Source organism: Phaethon aethereus, assembly GCF_964289735.1.
Source record: "Phaethon aethereus genome assembly, chromosome: 9".
In the NCBI taxonomy this organism is placed as follows: Eukaryota; Metazoa; Chordata; class Aves; order Phaethontiformes; family Phaethontidae; genus Phaethon; species Phaethon aethereus.
In genome coordinates this window covers 27,777,956-27,800,060 of record NC_138585.1, presented here as the reverse complement: position 1 = coordinate 27,800,060, position 22,105 = coordinate 27,777,956, and the positions used below count along the sequence as shown (strand labels likewise).

Genomic DNA, 22,105 nt, shown 5'->3' with positions numbered 1-22,105 from the left:
CTTCTGCTTCTGAAGTCAAGTTATTTAAAAACAATTTAGTCTTTTTCTACTCCCAATTAAACTTGCAATTTTATAACTGACTATAGTGAGAGTAGCATCAAAGCCATCACCTGTAGAAAGGACTAAGACAGTAATACTTTTCCTAATGAATTACTGTACTCTGGATTTACAGCGGATTTGTCACTATTGTTGCCTCTACAGGAAGTTTAAAACTTCACAAAGAGGAAGCTACTGATCTATTACCTAGGCTATACAGTTTCTACAATAGTTTTGAGGTCAGGCAAAATAACATACTACTGTGCATTTTAGTGAACTTCCCTACAGATGGGAAAGTACAGTGATAGAACACACAATTTTCTCAGATTCACTTTCTCTAATTTTTAAATTCAGATTAACAAATTGTACTTCCAGAGATGAGTTTTGTAACAGTCATCATAAAAATTAATAGGGAATTTAAATTTATCAAAATATTTTATTCCAGCCAGAATCCCAAAAAGAAAAATACTAATGTTCTGTTATTATTTAAATCATGCAGAACTTAAACAAGAATCCAATCCCGATCTTCAGGCTATCAGACAAACAGCATCTTGTTTTCTTCCACCAGCATCCAGCCAATGAAACAGCATCCTACATTTCTATTGTGGCAGACGAAAACCAAGTTTCTCAGCCCTAAGATGTTGACAGAAATAGATACACATCTGTGCTGACAGAAAGCATCATTTGATCACCCGTCCTCCTCCGCAAGGCACTTTCCATCTTCCCTTTGCACCCGCAGGAGGAACTGCGTACGCAAACACCCACTTTCCCATTCATCTTATGAAAGAGAAAGGTCTTTGCTGGCTCAGCTCATTCTGAACAGCGTGGATTAGGAAGCACTCCTGTGAAGCGGTAACCTCCAGCACAGGGGAACCGCAGAGCGGAACAACCGGGGCTGCTCTGCTGGAGCTGCAGGGCCCCACGCAGATGCCTGCCCGTTGCCTTACTGTGGCTTGTGCAACAAAAAAATGCTTCACGCAAACATGGGACAACAGAAAACTTGCACTGAGAAAAGCATAACAACGCAGCAGCAGTCAGGAGAAAACAGTGGTGTCCATGATGTTTGTCTGAGAAGGTCATTCCCAGTAGAAAAATTCCTGTTTAGACTGCTAGAAAACAGGAGTTTAACACTGAAGTTAATCAGACAGTGAAGCATTAATGCTTTAAGTTTGCCACTGACTTTGAGCTTAAAAGAAATATCCATCATGCTTCTCACAACCAGCAAGTTACACTGAAAATATACCTTCGATACATCGACAACCATCTTGCAGCACTCGTGCGTACATCTCCACTCTGGACTGGGACAGCAGTTGGTCTCCTGTCAGGTATGTATTGTGAGATGAAGCAATAAAGTAGTTACAAAGGGGTTGATCCATATCCTGATGCACTTCACAATGCAGTGGATTAAATATATCACAAGCAGGACTGCGCATGAAGTTGGTGAAACCTTTGAACAAAGAGAAACAGTTTTGCCACAGACGCAGTATATCTTACCAAGCAAATGATTTTCACTCTAACATTTGATTTTTCTGTTTATGGTTGTCAGTGCTAATATGTCTCAAAAAAAAAAAAAAAATCAACAAGCATTTGCAAAACATGGCATTGAGCTAAGCCTCTTCAGAAATTAACAACCAATAGTAAAAAAAGAAAGTAGGATTCTAAGAGAAGCATGAAAGTAATGAATAGCAGCTATATGAGAAGACTGAAAAACCCCACAGATCAATACAGCCACTGCCCAACCTATTTTCAGATCTGATGTTTCATTCAGACTCTCAAAATGGGCAGATGACAAAAATGAACATGTAAAAATTCTCTGAAACCCTGGCAAACCTCCCTACACCAAATCCAGACCACAGACACCAAGACAAGCACACTGAAACTGCCTTCTGCAGTTCAGACAAAACCACTCTGCTAATAAGTGGAACAGAAGAAGGTAGTATTGGTTTTGTTAGAATCGGTGGAAGAAAATATCCTGCCTCATAATTATTCATCTAGATGTTACAGCAAAAAGACAGCAAGCAGCTAAACCACGAGTCATTACTGTTAGAAAAATTGTTTTTTCCTCCTTCTCCTTCTCAAACTAGTATCCCCTAGCCCCTCTTGATTCTTGTTAAAGCATCAGTATAAGGGAGAAGCTGGGTCAAATGCTTAGGCAGCATCAGTCCACGCTTCCTGGGATGCCAAATTGTGCCTTGGAGGACAAGCGACCCGCTTAGAGGAATACAGCTGGGTAGGTGGAAGGGAGGGAACCTCAACCTCACATTCAGCAAGATGCAAAGGATTTGAGGGGTGCACCATGTTTCCTTCCATGGGACCTTGTGATGCAGGTAAGAGCTATCCTGTTCTGCTCCATCACAAGTTTGCCGCCTTGTAAATAAGAGGAAGCAGAGGAAATCCTTCAAATACTGGGCAGCAGAAGAGACATAGGGTACGACACCTGCCAGAGTATAGGTTTGGTATTCTGCAGATCTGCCAGGACTTCATGCTGCTGTTGGTGCCCCATGAGTCTGAAGTTGAGAAGCAATCTTCAGAAGATAGCAACAGTGTCAAGAAGAAAAGAACACACTCCTACCAAAGTTAAGAAAGATCTGACCATTTATACAGATCACAGGACAGAAATGAGAGCCAAACTGACATCCTGACTTGGAAGCAAATGTTTTTTTTGAGTTTATTGCCGACACTCAGGCTCTGTCCCAATGCTACTCTTTTGCTGTAAATAAGCTCTACCCCGACAGAAGATACAGAGCATGAGGGCCCGTGCTAGCCAATCCACTAATTCAGCCTATTTCACTTGAGTTTACAAGTTTCTCTATGCTGCAAATTTATGTGAGAAGATGGTATTGGTTTATATCCCTGCAAATCAGATCAGCACTGAACAGAGAAAGCTTTAAAAATACCTACTTTGAGAAAGAGAAATGTAAAACAGTTCCAAAGGATAGTGCAAACAATACCAAACCTGAAAGCAACTCAAACATAAAAGAAGCAGCAGTAAGATTAAAAGGAACAGAAATGCGTTCAGAAATATTTTTTTAAAAGTCATGGCTTGTTCTTTTTGCTTTCCTTATTTCAGTTTGAGTGCGGTGCCCAGGGTCACACTGGATGCTACTTTAAGATCTAGGAGGCCATGCCCAGGATTTAAGTACCATGTGGAGGAAGATTTTGCCTTTCCCCTCTCCCTACGCCCTGCCAAATCACTATGTAAATTATGCTCCTTCATGAGAGCTATCTTCTAGGCAAATTAACACACTACAGCATTTAATCTATTTTGTTCAAGTTCAGATTTTGATTTGATACTACATTGTATTCTGAATAAATGTACCATTTACAATTGCTTTAGCAAACAAGGTGAATAAGGTATTAAAACCCAAAGAAAATGCAACTATCTGTATTTTATTTCATATAAGCATAAATCAATGGATTGTACAGGAGTGATTCCAGATCTACTGAGACAGAGCAGAATGAAAACTTTGCTTTAATTACTTCAGTTAGAACAGGCTGTAGTATAAAATACATGGTATAGAATCCTTTATGTTTCTGTCTTACAAATACACAGTAAGCAATGAATTCATGCAAGCTTAATGCATTCACATTGCTGTATGATGGCTATGATGTATCACTGTGTAACACTAGCTGCTAATTCACCCCACCTACCCCCGTCTCTCCCATGCCTCACAAAAATGCACCTACACTACTGACCGCTGACTATGACCTTCTGTGTAACTTCCTATTGCAGTCCAATATTATAAGCTACAGTAAAAATGATGTTAAAGCTTTTCTATTCCATTACAGTATATCAAGACAAAACTAATTTTGAAACCAAAAACTTTACCTTCAATCCCAAGAACACTTTGCTTCTTGTTTTCTTCCGATACTTCAAACTTCTGTATGATGTCAAGACAATAGTCTGGTGTCACATTATTCATCTGCACAAAAACAACAGTGTTGGTGCACTTATTTTTAATACCATGTCATCAGTATGTCAAAATCTACTTTAGGCTTCTGGGTCCAGTTGAAAAAACCTTATGATCAAACATTGAGTTCAGTCAAATGTGACTAGGACAGCCAGTAACACCACTGTAAAAGGACTTGAAGATTTTGATTTGGTTTTTGTTAGTGCTGCACAAGCCTCACAGCTCTTACCTTTGAGGAGAAAAACAGGAGTGAGAGGTAGCAGTCACTTAAAAGCTGTGTCATTTTAGTTTAAAGAGGAAAATGAGCTGTTAAGCACAGTTAATAATAGTGTACTGGGCAACACTGCTGAAATGATAACTATGAAGTTATATTCTTTAATATACTTAAACATGCAAAAAGATTTGGCAGGGTTTGATTTCATTTTCATGCATTTTCCACTTCTGTGGTTTCATTACTTCCAAGAGAGTTCACTAGCATATACAGACTATGAGATAAATAATTAGATTCTGAATGAAAAACAGCAGTTCTGAAACAAATATGAGTACTGTCATCAGCTTCAACTAGCCCACATCTGAAGTCCTGACTCATGGGGCCAGAGTGTCACCATGCACTTATATTTCCTCTAACATCAAAGGAAAGAAGCAGCTTCTGTCACTCATCTCATCTTTTCTCACCCCGTCCCCTTAAGTTGTAGGGAATGGAAGTGAGAACTAAGACTGGGTATATTTCATTTCCTCCACTAATAACATCACAGGATGACAGTGATGACACTAAAACCTTTGGCAGCTTATTTGTACCATTATCCTGTTTATTGTTTGTACTCGGCATCCTTTGCCAAAGTCAGCTCAAACGCCCTGGCACGCGGGGCAGCCTGGAAGCAAAGGAACACACAGTCCCTTCTCGTAAATAGTGTATCATCTCTGTTAACATGACCATTTCGGGCAAAGGCAGGAGTGAGGTTAGTCATCCTGCAGATTACACAATATTTATTGTTTAAATCCAAAAATGGTCCCTCTGTGAACTGTTCTCATACTAATGAATTTCTCTTTCAGGTGACAAAACCAACTTCATTTACTCTGCTCTGTCTGTAGCCTTTGATGAATTTGTGCTTTCCATTATTTCCTGAGCTCAGCATTCCCAGCACTGTCATTTGGCTACATGGAAATCTTTCAAAAGTAGGTTAACTCTCTTTATCTGGTCTTCTCCAAGTGCCTGATCCTGCCAAGTGCCGAGTTCCTCCTAAGAAATGTGGGTACCAAGACTGCCCATATCTCATAACACCTAAACTGCTACAGCCTAGGTATGAAAAATTACCAGAGATGGGGAAAAAATAGACATGTCAATATTAGAAGTATAGGCAAGCAAGCAACTGAGCAGTTCGACTCATATGGTGACTCAAGCTGAAAAACTTGGAGATATTTTCCAGCCTTTCTCCCCTTCACCCTTCCCTCTGTTTTTCCTTTTGCATGGGGAAAGCATGGCTCAGCCCGTTTCCTTCTCCAAACATTTTCTTTATATCCCCTAGCTAAGCCAACTATACGAGACACTTGCAGGAATTACACAGGATAATAGGAATGAGAAAAATTCAGTAGAGAAAATAACTGATTATCCTGGCTCAAGTAGATGTTGCTGTTTGATTGCAAACACTATTCATAGCAGGCCCTTCTTCAGCACAAGCTGGCTAGAATTAACTTTTTCATTATCCCACATGGCTCCTTAAACGGCTGAGTGGCAGGGTACTTGTGTGCTCGAGGAACGAAAATGTCTAATCTAGTCCAAAGCTGCATCTGCTAGGGAAAAGTCCACTGATTTCTGCTTTTTAACTGTAGCTTCAGAGATGATGACTTAGGCTACTCATCTGAATTTGTTTTCATTAAGTTTTAAAGTATTCCCCCAAAAATAGTATCTAAAAATAGTAATGATCATTATAGATGACTGAATATTTAGATACATGTATTATTGAATATGGTCATAAGCTTCCAAATGCCTTGGATACACGGCTATTTTTTATATTCCTAGTTAAAAGCTGTAGTTTTTATGCAGATAAAAGACCAGTTCTTTAAAAGAGTATCAGCCTTTGAAAAACCAATAAGACCTTGTTTTTTAAGTAAATGATCTATCAATTGATTTTGCTAAAATAAGATCCTACAAAACTACAAAAAAGCAACATTATCCCTAATCTTTAGTCTAGAAGTATAAGAAAAAAGAGGGAAATCACTTTTGATTTCACCAATCTCACTGGAAGCAGGTCAGACAAACCTACTGCCAAAAATCTAGTGTCATCTGAAGCTGCAGAGCACTGCAATGCCAGGTTAGGGGAGAGCCCTCTTCTGTCAAAGGCCCACAAGCTAGCAATGGGAATCGTTAGCATTTCCCGTTCTCATGGGAAAGGAAATAAGAGAAAGGAATGGAAAGTAGAAGAGAAGTTAGGAGAAGAAAAGGAAAAAAAGGAAGGAAAGTTGGAAAAGAAGTGCAATGCTAATAACAGGTGTTCCTAGACATGAAGCCAACCCACCAGCGTGTCAACAGTGCTCTAACAGTTTAGGCTATAGTTGTTCACAGTTAATCATTCTATAAGAAAAATCAAAATATAAATAATCAAAGCAAAGACATTCTCATTCTTCCAATTTCAGTGCAAGCTGTCAATGTAAGATGTCATGACATACCAAGTCACCACATCCATCAGTTATACTGATTATCCTTTTCTGTAAGCATGAGAAAGGGAGGAAGGCGTCTGCTTGCTTTCCAGCTGAGAGTTTGTGTTGCTGCAATAAGGGTTTTTGTGGAAAGTAGCAAAGATTGATCAAGCATGATGATGTGGTATTGTCTTTCTTGTCTGTTATTAACAGGCTCCACAGTCTCTCCTCTTTTCAAAGTCCACGTACCAAACACTGATATTCTTATAATTTCCTATTCCTTTTGGGATACTGGCTCCTGATACCACGTACACCGTTCCAAATCATAGCCTAACGTATACCGACATTGCCTGGCATATACTGTCTCATCATATCTTTAAAACCTCTCACAAGAGAGCAGGTATAGTAGTTTCAAAACATTCACTTTCTAAAAGTGTACTTAATCCCCACTTCTTACCACTTTTTGGTCACATTCTCACTATTCACCACATCCCTAGTTGTTCCTCTGATACGGTACAATTAGTGTAGACAAGCAATAAGAGTAAACCTACCCTCTCAAGCAGGCTTAACTCAAGATGCACTAGCCCACATTGAATAATTAAGGAAAAGCTTTACATAATTACATGTGCATGTTTTGAGGGTGTAATTGTTACAAAATTACTTCCTCTTCCATTCAATTAAAGTGAGCAGGGGCATTAATTTTTGCCACCAGTTTCATTTGGGCTGCATATGGCAGCAGTTCTTTTAGAAGATACTGGTTCGGTACCAGTACAATGGCACGGTTTCAATGTTTCCCTCTGGTTCCTGTCACTCGGGAATCATACAATATGCAGCACTTTCCTGGAGCATGCAGAGAACACTGCTGGAGGCAAGATCTCAGCAGGCTGTCCTTTTTCTCAGGACAGATGAAAACTGTATTGCAAAGTAACTGATCCATGCTAAGGCAGCAGGTGGCAAGCAGGCACGTGGGAAACCTCACGCACAGAAAGCCAAAACTAAACATTTCAGGTTTGTAATACCGAAGCAGCCTTGTAACTGCATAAAACCATCAGCACAAGAGTCAAAAAGGTCTCTGCTGTAACTGAAATAAAAGCACTTGATGTGATACGAATACAGCAGAAAGGAGGAGGGAAGGACAGACAGCAATCAGACAACAGCCGCAGGCTGGTGACCCCTGAATGCAGCTTCACTATGGGGCTCCCAAGACTGGGGAGGAACAAGGCTATTCACTCGACAACACAGGTCTGGAACGGCCAGCAACCACAAAGCTGCTCCTTAACAGGGAAGATGATGTTCATAGAACTTATTTTCACCCAAGCCCCACTACTCAAAGACAAGTAGGAGAAACTCGGTCAGTCAAGAGAGCCTGGAGATCCAGCTGTGCAAGCAGTCTGCCATTTAGCAAGAGTTGAGTTTCTGGGGAGGACCAACTCAGACACTGATACTGGTTTATTAGGAGAGGGCACTCCCAAAAGGACAACCCTCAGGCATGGAGACGTGACTGGACATCCAGGGATGTTCCTCTCTCACAGCCATTTGTGCTAAGAGGACTGCAGGACCAGAAGTCATTCCAGCCTACTTTCTGCTCTTCTGACATTTGAAGCCATATAATTGCAGTTTCAACAGCAATGAACTGAGTTTAACTTCACCTAAGTGGAAATAATCTGTTTCACAAGCTCTAGGGTGAAGGCAACAGGGACCTCTCCTAAAAAAATAAGCCAGCTTAGCAAGTTAACAAAAACCCAACCCCCTTTTGTTCTATCCTCAGGCTGCAGAATATTTAAGTCTTGCCAAAAGAGTATGAGATGGAGCTGGACAGACTGTCCACAGACTTCCAAGTAGCCAGACAAGAGCAAAACCAAAATGCTGTTTGGTTGAAGGCACTTGAGAGCTGCATTATGATTTGAACCATTATCAGCTTTTGAAGGCAGTCTTGCCTGACCCAAGGACATTGTTATCACTTCTGTGTTGTGAAAACATTGAAGTGTAAATCTGCTCTAACACTATTAATACTGGGAAGTGGGAAGACCAGAGGGAAGAAACAAAGAAAGTGGAAGGTGCTTCTAAACTATGCTGCCAAGAGGTTCATCTTGAGGATCACGCTTTTACTCTTCTTATTATTTGTTTTTGGAATAATGTTGAACAGAGCATTTATTGCCGATAGCCCTGTTCGCATTCAGCATTTTGAGTAGTGTGTCGACAGAGAAGAGGATGCAGTATGCCAGACTTGACAGTCAACTCGTTTTTTCTGCTGCATCAGTAGTTTCATAATGTCCTTGTGCACCCACAAAGACAGCTCTTCTACCTAGTTCACATGTTTTTCTTCTGCTCCAGGTCCCCGAGTGCCCTCTCATACCACTGCTCTTCAGCTGTTCCTGGGCACTTCAGCATCTCCATGAACATGTCCTCCCCGGAGCATTTCTTTGCTTTCTCGTAAGTGTCAACCTTGCTGCTGCTGCTGTCAAGGGTGCTCCACTGAAGGGCACCCAAGTAGAAGGCAGTGATTAAAAAGGAAACAAAGGAAAAAGCAGTGGGCTCAGAAGACTTGGGGCATTAGCATAAAGGGAAAAAGATGAAAACATTTTGTGCTTTAAAGTTGTAATTAGCAGAATTGCCAGAACCAGATTGCTTGCAAGAATCTGTGTGTTGAGGCTATCACAGTGAGATCAGTGCCATGATAGTGCTCCATGTTTCAAGGGGGAAGGAGAGAAGGAAGAACCAGGGAGTCGTACATGCCAGGAAATTGCCACAATGGCCAACAGGGGGAAATTCAGCAACAAAACAGCGCAGGCTGTTGGTATTTTATGCTAGGGATAACTCAGAAAAAGCAGTCATCGCAGGCAGGGTCCCAGAATGGCACAGGAGATTACCCAATGATTGCAGGCAAAACACAGCATCTGTATACAGGAAGCTCAAGTAGGTTGGGATGTTAGTATTTATTTTTGTGAGGTTGATTTGAAACAATACTCTGCAAGGATGCACGGGGTGAGCAAACAACCCAGGACCAATTGGCAGAAGCAAACAAGAGTCCTAGAGATCACAAGGTTCTTTCTGTGCTCCTCGCTGTCCAGTGTACAAGTTCTCTCCATGGGTTCCACAGACAATTTTTGTAGTAATTCGGTCTCTTTCAAGATGGTCATGGAAATCTCCACTGAAGCAACATTTATAGGAACAGCTAGAGTTTTTTTTGTTCAAGGAAGTTTTTTCATAAGCACACTGGGGGAAAATCTCTCATCTTGACCCAACTTTGCTTCTTGAGTTAATTATGCTTCTTTTCTTTCTTTTTCTTCTTTCCTTTTTTTTTTTTTTTTTTTTAAATTCCTTATCAGACTGTCTGTTCCTGTGGTTCCCTGAACCTCACCTCTCTCAGTTGCTTCTCTCTGAGGAGCTTCAGATCAGATGCAAAATTTTCTTTGTGCAAGTACCACACATCTGTGAGGAATGCCTAGAAAACAGACTTTCCTGAAGAATATTTGGGAAAGAAGGCAGAAGGGAAAAAAGGAAAAAAAAAAAGGATAGAGTCCTGGACATCTCACCCTCGGCCAGGTTGGTGCAATATCCATCTTTGTATTCTATCACAAAAGTGTAATCTTCCCTTAAAATTTAATAAGCATTTAGGCCACATTTGAGAGGTGGTTCTTTGTCAATATTTAAACTGCTGTCTTAATAAAAGCAGCAGTCCTTAAAATTACTACTACTACTACTACTACTACTGATACTTGGGAACTCCTGGGATATGTAACAGTATTGTAGGAGTCACCTTTGCTTACAGGAAATGATATGCAAACACAAAAATTCATCTTAACATGTTACCGCATTCAGCCATACACAGGCTTAATGTCTACATTTGTGGACAATCAGAAATAGTTTGCTCTTTTTATTTTTGTCATGTGTTTCTAGCTTTAAAATATATCACATATCATCCTATCTTAGAGTACATCTGCCAAGACCTTTACTGATGAAAGGCATCTCCTAGAAATGTAAGTGTCCCCTCACAACACCAATAAACAATCCAGGCAAGCTATGCAAGAGAAAGCAGCCATGCTAAAACACACGATAATCAGCTGTAACTAAGAAGTGTGAATGTTACCTGAATGCCATTATAAGCAAACAAACATTAACCATATTGCCCTACACCTGCCTTTCCTCTACCAGAGTCCAAAAATGTTCAAACTCTTTCTAGAAGTATTAAAAAAAAAAAAACCAAAGCCTTTAGATTTCTTTTTTGTTACAACATCTGTGCTTTACCCACTGCCTCAAGCTAAACTTTTCCATAAAATTCTTTCCCTATACTTGAATGTATTTATATGTGCATATATATGGATGCATAGTATTACCATACCTTTTGTTCCACCTTTAGAAACTGAGCAAGTTCTTCAACAGTGAGGTGATCCTTCTTGTCACTGTAGCTTAAAAGCAATAAGTAGAGATCTCGACGTAAGGACATCATCTTATAAAACACTGAAAATTCTTCAAAATTTAGGGTTCCTTGGTTCTCATCTGTGTCTGCTTCCTAAGAGGTAAAAGACACTCAGGTAAGCATGCTAAACACAAGTGAATTCAGGGAGCAAAGCAGACAAGATTTATGTACATAAATGTAATAAATTCTGGTCTGCAAGATTCTGTTCAGACTCGAATTGTAATAGGCTAAAATAACTGCAAAATTATAACACCATCTATTGGATTTTTTCAGTGAAAACAGTTACTATGCTAAAGCCACAGGCTCCCTATGAAAGTCTCGATTCATCTTTAGTTTGGAATTTGTTTCCCAGGTAAAGAGGCTCACCCTGAGCTTTATTCTCTGTTACTCTCCTGTATGCCCTGCAGTTATCCTGGATTAAAACATAGCAAGTTACATAATAATTTCACCCTGTGGCTTCCTCCAACAACATTCAGGACAATATCACAGTCTTAAATTTAGGTTAATTCAAATTGCAACACTCTCAGCCCCCACTCAGCACTCTGTAGGGGAGACAACTCCACATCAAAATATATGCCAAACAGCCCCAGTCTTGATAGCAGTTTTTGTTTATCCTCAGAGGTAGGAAGAGAAGAAAACAGTACTCAACGCATGTTAATACAAGCTTTTTACTGTGAACACCTGCCTAAGAGGATTGCTTTGGATTTTCAAAAGAAAGAATATATTCTGGAGAACTGCTGTCAAACATTATGTAGGTCTCCGCTAAAAATGAACTTCAGGGAAGATGCAATTCTTGCTAAGTTTGAGGATGTAAGCAGATAATGGAAACAAAGTGAAATAAATGTTTAGAAATGTGGTGGTGTTTCCACAAATAATGTCTTTCTTTCATGTCTCTACACGGGTACACCAAAACAAGTTCTTCTCCAGATGGAAGGTATCCCCATCCTGCTGTCACTTCTTCCTTCTCAAGAAAGCTCTTCCAGTTGGTGTCCAACTTCACTTCTTCTATAGAAGAGGAGCTAGTCTAACAGCAGATGCAATGAACACATCTCTGTCTTGCTTTGCTTTCCAAGGATCCAGTTTTACTTTCCCTTCACATAAAACACCCCACTTAACTTTGAAGCATGTCTTTGAACAGAAGCCCATCTTTACACCAGTGACTCATAGTACACACACACAACTAAAGTAGCAGCCCCATGCTCTACTCCCAGATGCAGGACCTGGACTACTTCATAAGCCTGGCCACCCCCATGGAGCCATGGGTCCTCCTCCAGGCCGAGAGCTGTTTGTGCCATGTCTGAAACTGTAACACCAAGTCACACAAACAGTACCACCTGAGACGGTCAAGTGCAAGAACAGCACAGAGTAGGTAGATGTAGGGCTGAGGATTTGTCCCAGAGTTACTTTGCCGTTCCCTTTATCCTGCACTAATTCCTGGAAGTCTATAGGACTGCTGGCCCAAAGCACTGCTTGTGGGGTAAGGCGTTTAGGATTGAGTCCTGAATGACTAACAGTAAACAAACCTTCAATGTTCCTTTTATATTCGACCTTAATAACTTTAACCATGCCTGTGAGGTCTAGCATATTAACTCAGGTACAGGCTGGCAGCAACTGCAGCAAAATAAAAATAAAGCAGCTTATTTTTAACCAAAAGTTGCCTCTGATTATACACAGGCTGATGGTTGCTAGAGTGCCCTACTTCATTACTAAACACTGGTAAAAGTGCCAAGTGAACTACACCTTTTTTCCTCTCAGTACACATGGCTTCACAACTCTCTGCCTCTCCTGCAGTCAACAATATCAGCAAAACCTGAGGATCTCAGGGAGCTGCATTCAATTACACCTTGTTAGTGTGCTGCTGTCATCTGAGCTATAAACTCAGATCACAGCAAGTAAGCTGAAAAGAAAATAATTCCCAGCTATCTTGGTGTCAAATGGGATTTTGAATCATTTTATATCTGCTACATATCTTCAATGACATTTCTAATTTGTGGGAAAAAGTACAACTCAAATTCATATCCGCAACACAACCCCACCAGTTTCCACACTTCTCAAGTCTTTAGGGAGTAACTCATACACCACAGATACACTTCTAATGCAGATTTTATGGCAGACAGACAAAGCACTTTCGACTACAGAAGATTCTTCAACTTTCACTTGTTTCATAGCAAATGAGCTTTTGGCTGGTACTGTTTTTGAAGATTTAAGAAAATTTTATTTTGCTCTCCATTATGTCCTTGGCTTATCTTTCTTTTCCTACAGTAAACACTAGGGCTGGTGGAAAATGGTAACTGTTTTCAGACAACAGAAGTAAAAAATTCATTCTGGCTAAGTAAAAGGAAGTTGTTAAAAAAACCTAATTATTTTCATAAAGCTAGTTTCTGTTAAATAATTTTACATAAAAGAAATGGAAAAAGATTTCAGTAGAAACAGAGTAACTTCATTGTCCAACAATGCCAGCATAGAACAATTCAGTTCACAGAGATGAAAACAATAATGCATCTGAAAAAGTAATATTAATAAATTGTCTTCTATGTGGTTCATGTCATTAAAACAATGTTCTGATGCATCTTTGTCTACAAAAAAGTAAGACTTGGAAAAAGTCTGTGAGATACTGTAAAAGACAGAGTTTTGGGTCCCAACTTGCAGATCCTATTCTGGATCTGTCCAGAAATAGACTGTAACTAGGACTACCTTACCACGGCAACGCTGTGTGTTACAGGCCACCAACCTGAAACATCTGCCGGACCTTCCTGCGGGGCAGGTTAACATTTAGTTTATGCATCAGCTGGTGGATCTCTTCAATATTCAGTAGGCCATCTCCATTCTTGTCAGCCTCCTCAAAGGTCTGTTTGACCCAGCTGCAAATGTGTCAAGGAAAGGTACAAGAAGGTGATTTCCTCATGGAGGGAGGCAGAGCAGTTGGGCAGGTAAGAGACAAGACTCTGACTCAGGAGAACAAGACCCTGCCCCATCCCTTCTGGGCAGGGGGAAAATCCTCTTTGGCAGAGGACCTTAACATCTTTCAGAGAGAAGAACTAAGCATTATTCAATCCAGCCTTCACAAACACACCTTTTCCAAGACCATACTTCGGGCAAAACATTTGAGTTAAGACTTCCCACAGCCTGCATTAGAGTTATTAGGGTGCACTGTGAAATCAAGTCATTGCTGGCGAAGATTTGGTGCTATCTACATGCTTCTCCCCACACTGATGCCAAACCAAAGCATTTTTAGTACTGTACGCCTTCTGGTACAATTTGCTACTGTACCTCCTACCTGGCGCAACTAAGACTGTTATATCTGAGGGCTACTGGTATTGTGACTCGACTCAAAGGAATCAAGCTCAATAGCCACCTGTATCAGGGATGATGTTAATCTAGCGCAAGAGGATGGAATAATGAAGACTTTGTGAAGTCAGCCCAAGTACATTATTATCAGCCTGTGGTTTCCATAAGAACCTCATTAGAAGTTGCCCACTCTTGTTTTTCCGTGCTCTCTCCTCCAAGACTGTCACACAATTCTTTCATACATATATTGGTAACTCTTCCACCTCTAGACAATTTCTTTGTCTATCACCTTCTCTCCGATATCTCTGCCCTCGCCTTGTGCCACACCCTCCACAGGGCAGCAGCAACTCCACAGAATCGTTAAGTTGCACAGAGAAAGCGGATAGTGCTTATTGAAAGCATATGAAGAAAATATTCAATAGACATGGTCTTTAACAAGAAGTTCATTTTGATTACTAGGCTACAACAAACATTTAAAGAGCTTTAAAGATTTGTGCTCCTGATAATCAATAGAGGCTGAGAAGTACACAGATGCCTGACATACACCAACCAAGAGAGTGAAGATGGCCAGGAGTTATTAGAGAGTTACTGAAAGATCACAAAACCATTATGTGCAGAGGCTAACAAATTCAAGTTTTCAGTCAGTAGTATCTTGAAAACAGTGTCTTCTAATGGATCTTGCAATTTGCAGCATAAGAATAAAAGCACAGTTAGGCAAACAGAAAATGACAGAAATCCTGAAATCACATTGGGGTTAGTATTATTGAGATAACTGGAAATGACTGTTTTGACCCTTCAATAGGAATTTCACTAACAAAATGCAAGACTATCCCCTGACTTCAGTGCAGTTTAATCCAGTCCCTAAGGCACAGCCGAAGTTTTATTGCACAGAGAAGTGTCCATGTCAAACCCATTACGTTTCCATTCCAATCAATGGCAGGGTTTTTGGTCACTTAACAGGACATGAAAGGACACCCTATGCTGAAGTCACTAAAAAAACAAGCCAGAAATACTGAACCAGAAGCTGGAGCTCAGGCTTATAAAAGGATACTGATCGTGTGTTCTCTGTCGCTTAGCAAGTGAGTCCTCATCACTTATTCCAGCCATCAAATACTTCAGTCCTGTGATCCAGGTACGAGCTTCCTCTGGGTTAGATGTAATCAGATCCAGTGACTCCATGTGGTTGCCATGGTAAATGGTAAAGCAACAGCTTGGGTCAAAGTTCCCCTCTGCATGGCGGTGGAAGATTTCAGACTGCCGGCCTTCGGTGACTTTGTAAATGGAATCGATGACAACTGTGAGGAAAAGGAAAAACAAAAATTGACATGCTTGGATATCCACCCAACCTCTTTCTGTTTTTAGCAATTCTGAATTATTTGGGTTAAGAGTCATTAAACATTTTTTAATATTACATCTTCACATCCAAAAGTGATTTTTGATTTCCAGGTTTATCCTTGCTTTGGCCGTGCTACGTGTACAGTACAGCACTCCCCTTCCTTTCATAATCCTGAACTTTTAGTAGGTGGTTAAACTCTACCCACACTCTTTAAAACCTTCATGTATTACACTCACAATAAGCATCAACGAGCATTCATTTAATTGATCCCTCTAATTCACATTCTAATAACTGAACTGCCCCAGAAATTAAAAGAAATATTAAAAGTTTACTTTTTGCCTTTTCGCTTTTTCTGGATGGCCTCCATCGGATGCAGGTCCTGTGCTCATCCAGATAGAAGAGACGAACTAGTCCTTTGGTTCCACTCTTCAGCTTAACCATCTGAGTCCCAGACTGCATAACACTCATGCATCTTTCAACTGTCAAGCAGAACAGAATAAATTCAACTAAATGGCCATCTAATTCCACTAATAGAATGACTTACTGGCTTTCCAATGTCTGCCAAGCATATTAAATTTTTGACTTGCACCTTTAATTACAGAATAGTCATTGCTGTGTGAGACATAGTATATCTTCTTCTTCACGACTAAATTCTCCACATAGGAAAAAAAAAAAAAAAAAAGCTGTCAAAACAACTTCACAATAAAGGAAGCAAAGAAAACTTTACCATATGTTGAAGGAAAATATTTTATAGTTGCTCCATGTTTATCTCATTTAAATATTCTTATATTATTATACACAGTACTGTAATTTTAAAATCTAGCAATCTGCAAATTTTGAATGGTGAGATTATCATTCAAACTCCGCATTCCTTTGAGCTCGGTAATCCTTTCTCTTATATCTTGTGCTTTTGACACTGTTAGAACTGCTAACAGAATTATAAATACACAGTCCCTCCTCCCTACCGCACACATTTACACCCTCTCCATCGTGCTACCAAATTGCAACCACATACTGCAATGACTTCCTTTTATCCACCCATCCCATTTGCGATGATAAGGCTTTGTTTCTCTATGTTTTGAGTAAAATACACCCATCTCTTCCATTTCGTCTCCCATCTTCCCCCCCTGCAGTTTTCCAAACATTACGATCAAGATAACATTTCCTCTTGATGTCTGTATATCCATGCTCTTAAATTACCTTCTCCTGTTTTTATCTATTCACAGCCTCTCCTCACTTGATATCACTCCAAATTCACCTCCCAGATGATTTGTTTACACTCTGGCTGGCTCCCAAATACTATCTGGGTCTGTCTTTATTTCTTCTTATCACCCTTCTCCTCTTCACCACTTCTCTCTTCAGTACTCTTCTTGATACCACAACAAAGACTAACACACCCTCCCACTCCTCTCTGCCAGAGCTAGGACTTCTTTTCTCAGCTCCCGACAGCTCCTTATCTCCCACAGCAAGTGGCACAGGCAGCAGTGGACGCGGCGCCAGCTGAAACCCCACAGCGCTCCCGTACACCAAGCGCGTCGTGGTGGCCCTGCTCACTTGGTCTCCATGGCAGAAGCGTGGCCACAGCACGTCTTCCAGCAGAGAGCCACGCAATCCCAACGCCATCAGTGAAGGAGAACAAGCCTGCTGCCCCTTCCGATGCACCTCTGGGTCAGACGCAGCCAGGGCAGCATCTTAAACGTTAGTCAGTCACGGGATGAACAGGCGGCGTCGCCGGAGCAGCCTCCCCTGGCTCCCTCGCACAAAGGCCTTTCCCTTGGCAAGCTGAACTCCACACCAGGCAACTGCATCAGGAGCAGTGCTTTTGCCGAGTTGTCCGTCTTGGAGGAATGCGAGGACTGCGGTTGAGCTGAACAGAACCAAACTCTTCTGAGAGCATCACAGGTGTGCGTGAGTGCGATAAATTTATCAAGTCCATAAATATATGGCCTTCCCTGAATCATCACACATACCAAATGAATAGGTGGGCTTGGAAGTGCTTTAAGATGAGCCAGAAAAGCTACATAAATCAAGCCAGAAATAGATGTTAGACGGTATCCACGTGATGACTATGGCAGTTTTAACTTGTATCTATCTGAGGATACACAAAGCACCAGGAAGACAAGCCTTTACACCACCAGGGATGGAAAACTCAGAACCTTAAAGGAGAAAGATTAACTGAAGCAAAAATAAGTCTCTAAAACTTACTACATACGTACATACACACATGCCTTCTCTTGGCATACTGAGCCTTTCAGTTTGGAGCGAGCTTAGATGGAGTTTGCCTTGAACTCATACCTAACAACCAAGAATTGTCCTCCAGCACAGAAATAAGGCTCTCCATAAGAAGAGGCTGAACCAGCGTGTGTGCACACGCGAATTTGAACTGCTACGTTAGCCTGGCGTGCAAACTGCAGGCTCGTTTTTATTTCACTATTAGACTGAGTGATTGCAACAGGGTTTTACCTCAGGAAGAGGTTTAGCAACAAGCTACTCAACACAGAATATCTGCTTCTTTGCACCTGCGCCTATCAGTTATTAATAACAGTCTTAGAAAAAAAAAAACTAATTCTCACATAAGTCTTTATTATCATCAGCTCAGTTATAGAAAAGAACCTGGTTTCACTAAGATGTTACTGAGGACAGCTGGCAAAAGGCAGAAGAAAAAGGACTACATTTCTTTAATGTAAGAAAAGCAGGAAACGGGCCACACACAGATAATTACAGCCAACAAGACCAGGAGGGAGGGGATCATAAAAGGCAATCCAGTTTCTTCTTCACCATTTCAATTGCCTCAACATTTCTACATCACATTTGTAAATGTTATAGATGCATTTCACATACCTGTTTTCAGATAGACTTCAGAATCAAAGCTATATGCAACAGATTTTAAAACGCTTCTTTCACAAAGAGAGAAGAGTGGAAGAAACCCAGTTCCTGCTAAATATCTCAACATTCTCCACTTCTCAAATGCCGTCTGCAATAAGTCTAGTGCCCAAGCAAGCATCACCTTTTCTGCTTGCACTTGTCCACTTCCAAGAAAACACTATCAGAACGTAAACTTTTAAAAGAAGAATAGTAAATGTGTAAGAGAGTTCGTTGCATCATCCCTGCTGCGTAGGTGTTAATAACAGAAAGAATCCACTTTAAAGAACAGACTACGGTAATAGAAATGCCACACCGCTCATAGGCCAATTGGATTTCAACTCTGCAAACCATTTACAAAATACACCATCCTCCCCTTTAAGCTATTTATAAAATATAAGCACACAAAGAAAAAAAGGCTTTTTCAAATCTATCCCTAGTATGCTAATTTCAGTCTCTAGCCAGACATTCACAAGAGAGGGACACCGCACATTAGCATCTGAATAAGCTGAAGTTATTGAGCAGAGACAGTTCAGAATAAAGCTCCAGAAAAGCAATTCAGGAATGCTTTCACCAAGGAACAGGAAAACTGGTTCCAGAAAAACATTTAATCCTCTAGATAAACCACGAATACTGAGTAAATGGAGCATCTTTTCGATGCAGACATATATTAAAATTTGAGAAAGCAAGACATGATTTGCATTGTATGGTATGTTTCTAACACAAGGACTAGCTGTGCGTTTTTTTCCCCCCAAAGTTTGAAAATTAAGTTAAACTAGAACATAATGTAGTTCATGTGTTACATGAACAAAGAACAGTTAATTAGCTGGAAATTCAAATAAAATATTATGCTTATGCATTGTATATTTAAAGCTTTAAATAAAAAAAGCTTTAAAAAAAAATTCTGAAAACTACAGTAACTTGTTTCCAGAGTTACGCAAACTTATTCTTGACAATCTAAAATCATCCTAACAGACATCCTGTAGTTTAGTGGGTTTTAATAATATTGAAATACCAGTCTATTTTTTCCTCCCAAAATAACCATTTAAAGCAAAACAGCCCTGAATTCAAAGAGCATTTTCAAATTTTTAGCTCAAGCAATGATTATCATTCTTAGCAGCACACACGTCTCCTTTTCAGAAGGAGATGCTTCTTTATCGAATGGTAAAGCAGATACAAACCTGCCTGCGCCAGCTGGACTTTTTCTGAAGTGGCGACACTCCCCAGCACATGGTAGACCTCTGAAGCCAGGAGGGAAGCCATCCGAGTCCCCGGTAAGTCCAGGTGTTACTTGAAGTCTTGCACACTAGGCAGATGCTATTTATTCTACCTGACAACACTGCTCCTCGCTGCTGAATAAATCGAGCTGCTGCCTGGGAACACTAAGCTGGAACTCTGACCACTAACCATACGCTGCCTTACGTTCAAAAAGCGCTCTAATCTGCCCCAAATCAGCCAACGCTACCTTCCGTCCAGCTCTGCTCTAATCTATCCCCATGTGCAATCAGGTCTTTAATAACCCGGGAAGAGCTTACCACCGCGCCCTGCGAGAATCCCTTGCACAAAGTTACAGCTCTATTCACAGGTTTAACAGCCATTCCCTGTACGCACTCTGTTTTTCAATAGTTTGCAATTAATTTGGTTTAATTCTCAACAGTCATAGTTATGATGTGCACATCATCTGCTTGCTGTTGTGCTTTGCCGCAAAGCCTTTAAGGCACACAGGACCCTCTAGTTGATACTAGAAGGAAAATAGGGAATTAAAACATTGTACCTGGCAGCACTTTCAGTAAAACAGAAATGCACTTTGATATACAGGGCACATCACAGCAGTGAAACAAACATCCACTCCCCGTAAAACATGTTAAATAAATATGCTGGTCGCTCTGCAACTGCAGCCGGCAGGCAGGCACCCTGCAGGAGCAGCACTGGCCACCAAAGGACACGGGCTGGGATCCTCGCCATGCACCAGCCACCCCATCACCCGCACGCGACGGCCAACACTGCACCAAGGCATGCCAGCTTACCCCAAATCCTGAACACTTGGTCCTGCTGTGCCCTCAGCCCCGATTAGCTTCCCCAACCCCCCATTTCAGCCATGTAACCCTAAAAGTAAGCAATGGCAGGAACAAGTTTGAGATTCTTTGCTGCTCTATTTTGGATTTTGGTTATTTAAGAAAAAGACCATTATCTAACCATTAGGGGCAAAATTCTCTATTGCCAAAAGCCTACAGCAAAATCTTGATGGAATATAAGTTTTGGGTGAACAGGGGTTTATTTCACTTTTTTAGCCAGTTTCAATGGGATTTCACTTCAAGAAAACAATCTTTTTTCCACCATTCTTTCAAAGAACCATTACTTGCAAACAGATGGTGTTAACTGTTTGAACAACAGCAAAGCTCAAGGCTCCATAGGTTTTACTCTGTGGCTCCTGTGCAGTAAGTCGCACGCACGTGCCAAGTGTCAACTAAATAACCCCCATGTTTGTCTTAAGTTTACGCGCGGCAGCCTGTGCCCCATGGCACTCGGCTCACCCTGAGCAGAATCTCACCCGCATTTCCTTCAGCTTCCATGGGACAGCATGAGAAAGCCATTAGACAACGTACATAGGTCTCTAAATAATGAGTTATTAATTCAATTTTGGGACAGCCAGTAAAACCTGTTGTGGCAAAGGGCAGCGTGTGCAACTGCTACCTGCAAACAGTTCAGGTGTTCACAGCGAACCCTGAGGAAGTTAATACAGTAGGCCCTCAACAAAAATACAGTAGGACGTGAATGTATTAAATACCTTTAGGAAGAATGTCCTACAACTAAGTATAAAGATTTCACCACTCATGTTGTGAGACAGATTGTCTTTTCTAAAAAGAAAAATTAAAATTTAAAAAAAAAATTACTGCTGTTCGCAAAACCAGTTCTTTCTTCTTTTTCCAAGTTACGTTACTATACGTTAAAAAAATTAATATTTCAAAGTGCAACCGAAAGAAAAGAAAGGTTTAGTCTCATGTCTTGCTTTTAGGGACTTAATGTTACAGCCGTCTGAAAAGCCAAAAAGATTAAATAAGGCATAAAGAGCATTACCAAACAACAAGAAGTATAATTATGAAAGAGGATATAAGCTGTGTTTCTAAATTATATGCAGCAAGTCGCATTAAGCCAACATTAAGCTTAAGAAGATAAGAGAAACCCATAAAATGCAGAAGTTACTTTTTCAATTGCAACATCAGCTCTTCTCGCCTACGTTCAGTATTTTTGGTTTTACTGTATACTTTGTAAGTATATTGTTCGCTTCTCTCTTCGAAGAGGAAAAAACCAAAAGACTCCCCCACTGCCACCACCACGGGCTGTTGCCACCCACATGCATTGCCAGGACTTCTGCAGACACCTCCTGTGATTCACTGGGCTGCAATATCCCAAGAACCGGAACACCTCACCTAAGGGTAACTGCTCTTTCACTACAGAAAACATGGTTTATCGTACTTTATTTAAACCCCCAGCACCACCGTGGCAATTCTCTCCAGTTTTCAGATTTAAAAACCCCAACATTCCAGAAACTGAATTCTTGACTGAGGCTGTTACACAAAACGTAGATGGTTGGTGGGCAACAGCGGAATCACA

At 40.7% G+C, this 22,105-nt stretch overlaps 1 protein-coding gene across 1 annotated transcript in view; it reads right to left on the bottom strand.

Annotated features, from left to right (window-relative positions):
* The window catches only part of PLCH1 (phospholipase C eta 1), a gene marked incomplete at both ends in the record, with an annotated part of 69,138 nt that overhangs the window by 26,998 nt on the left and 20,035 nt on the right, over positions 1-22,105 (bottom strand). The window contains 6 exons of the mRNA XM_082003731.1: positions 1,280-1,483; positions 3,866-3,959; positions 10,927-11,097; positions 13,736-13,865; positions 15,344-15,587; positions 15,961-16,107. Of these exons, the coding sequence (XP_081859857.1) occupies positions 1,280-1,483; positions 3,866-3,959; positions 10,927-11,097; positions 13,736-13,865; positions 15,344-15,587; positions 15,961-16,107 (990 nt within the window). The remainder of the gene's footprint in view (positions 1-1,279; positions 1,484-3,865; positions 3,960-10,926; positions 11,098-13,735; positions 13,866-15,343; positions 15,588-15,960; positions 16,108-22,105) is intronic.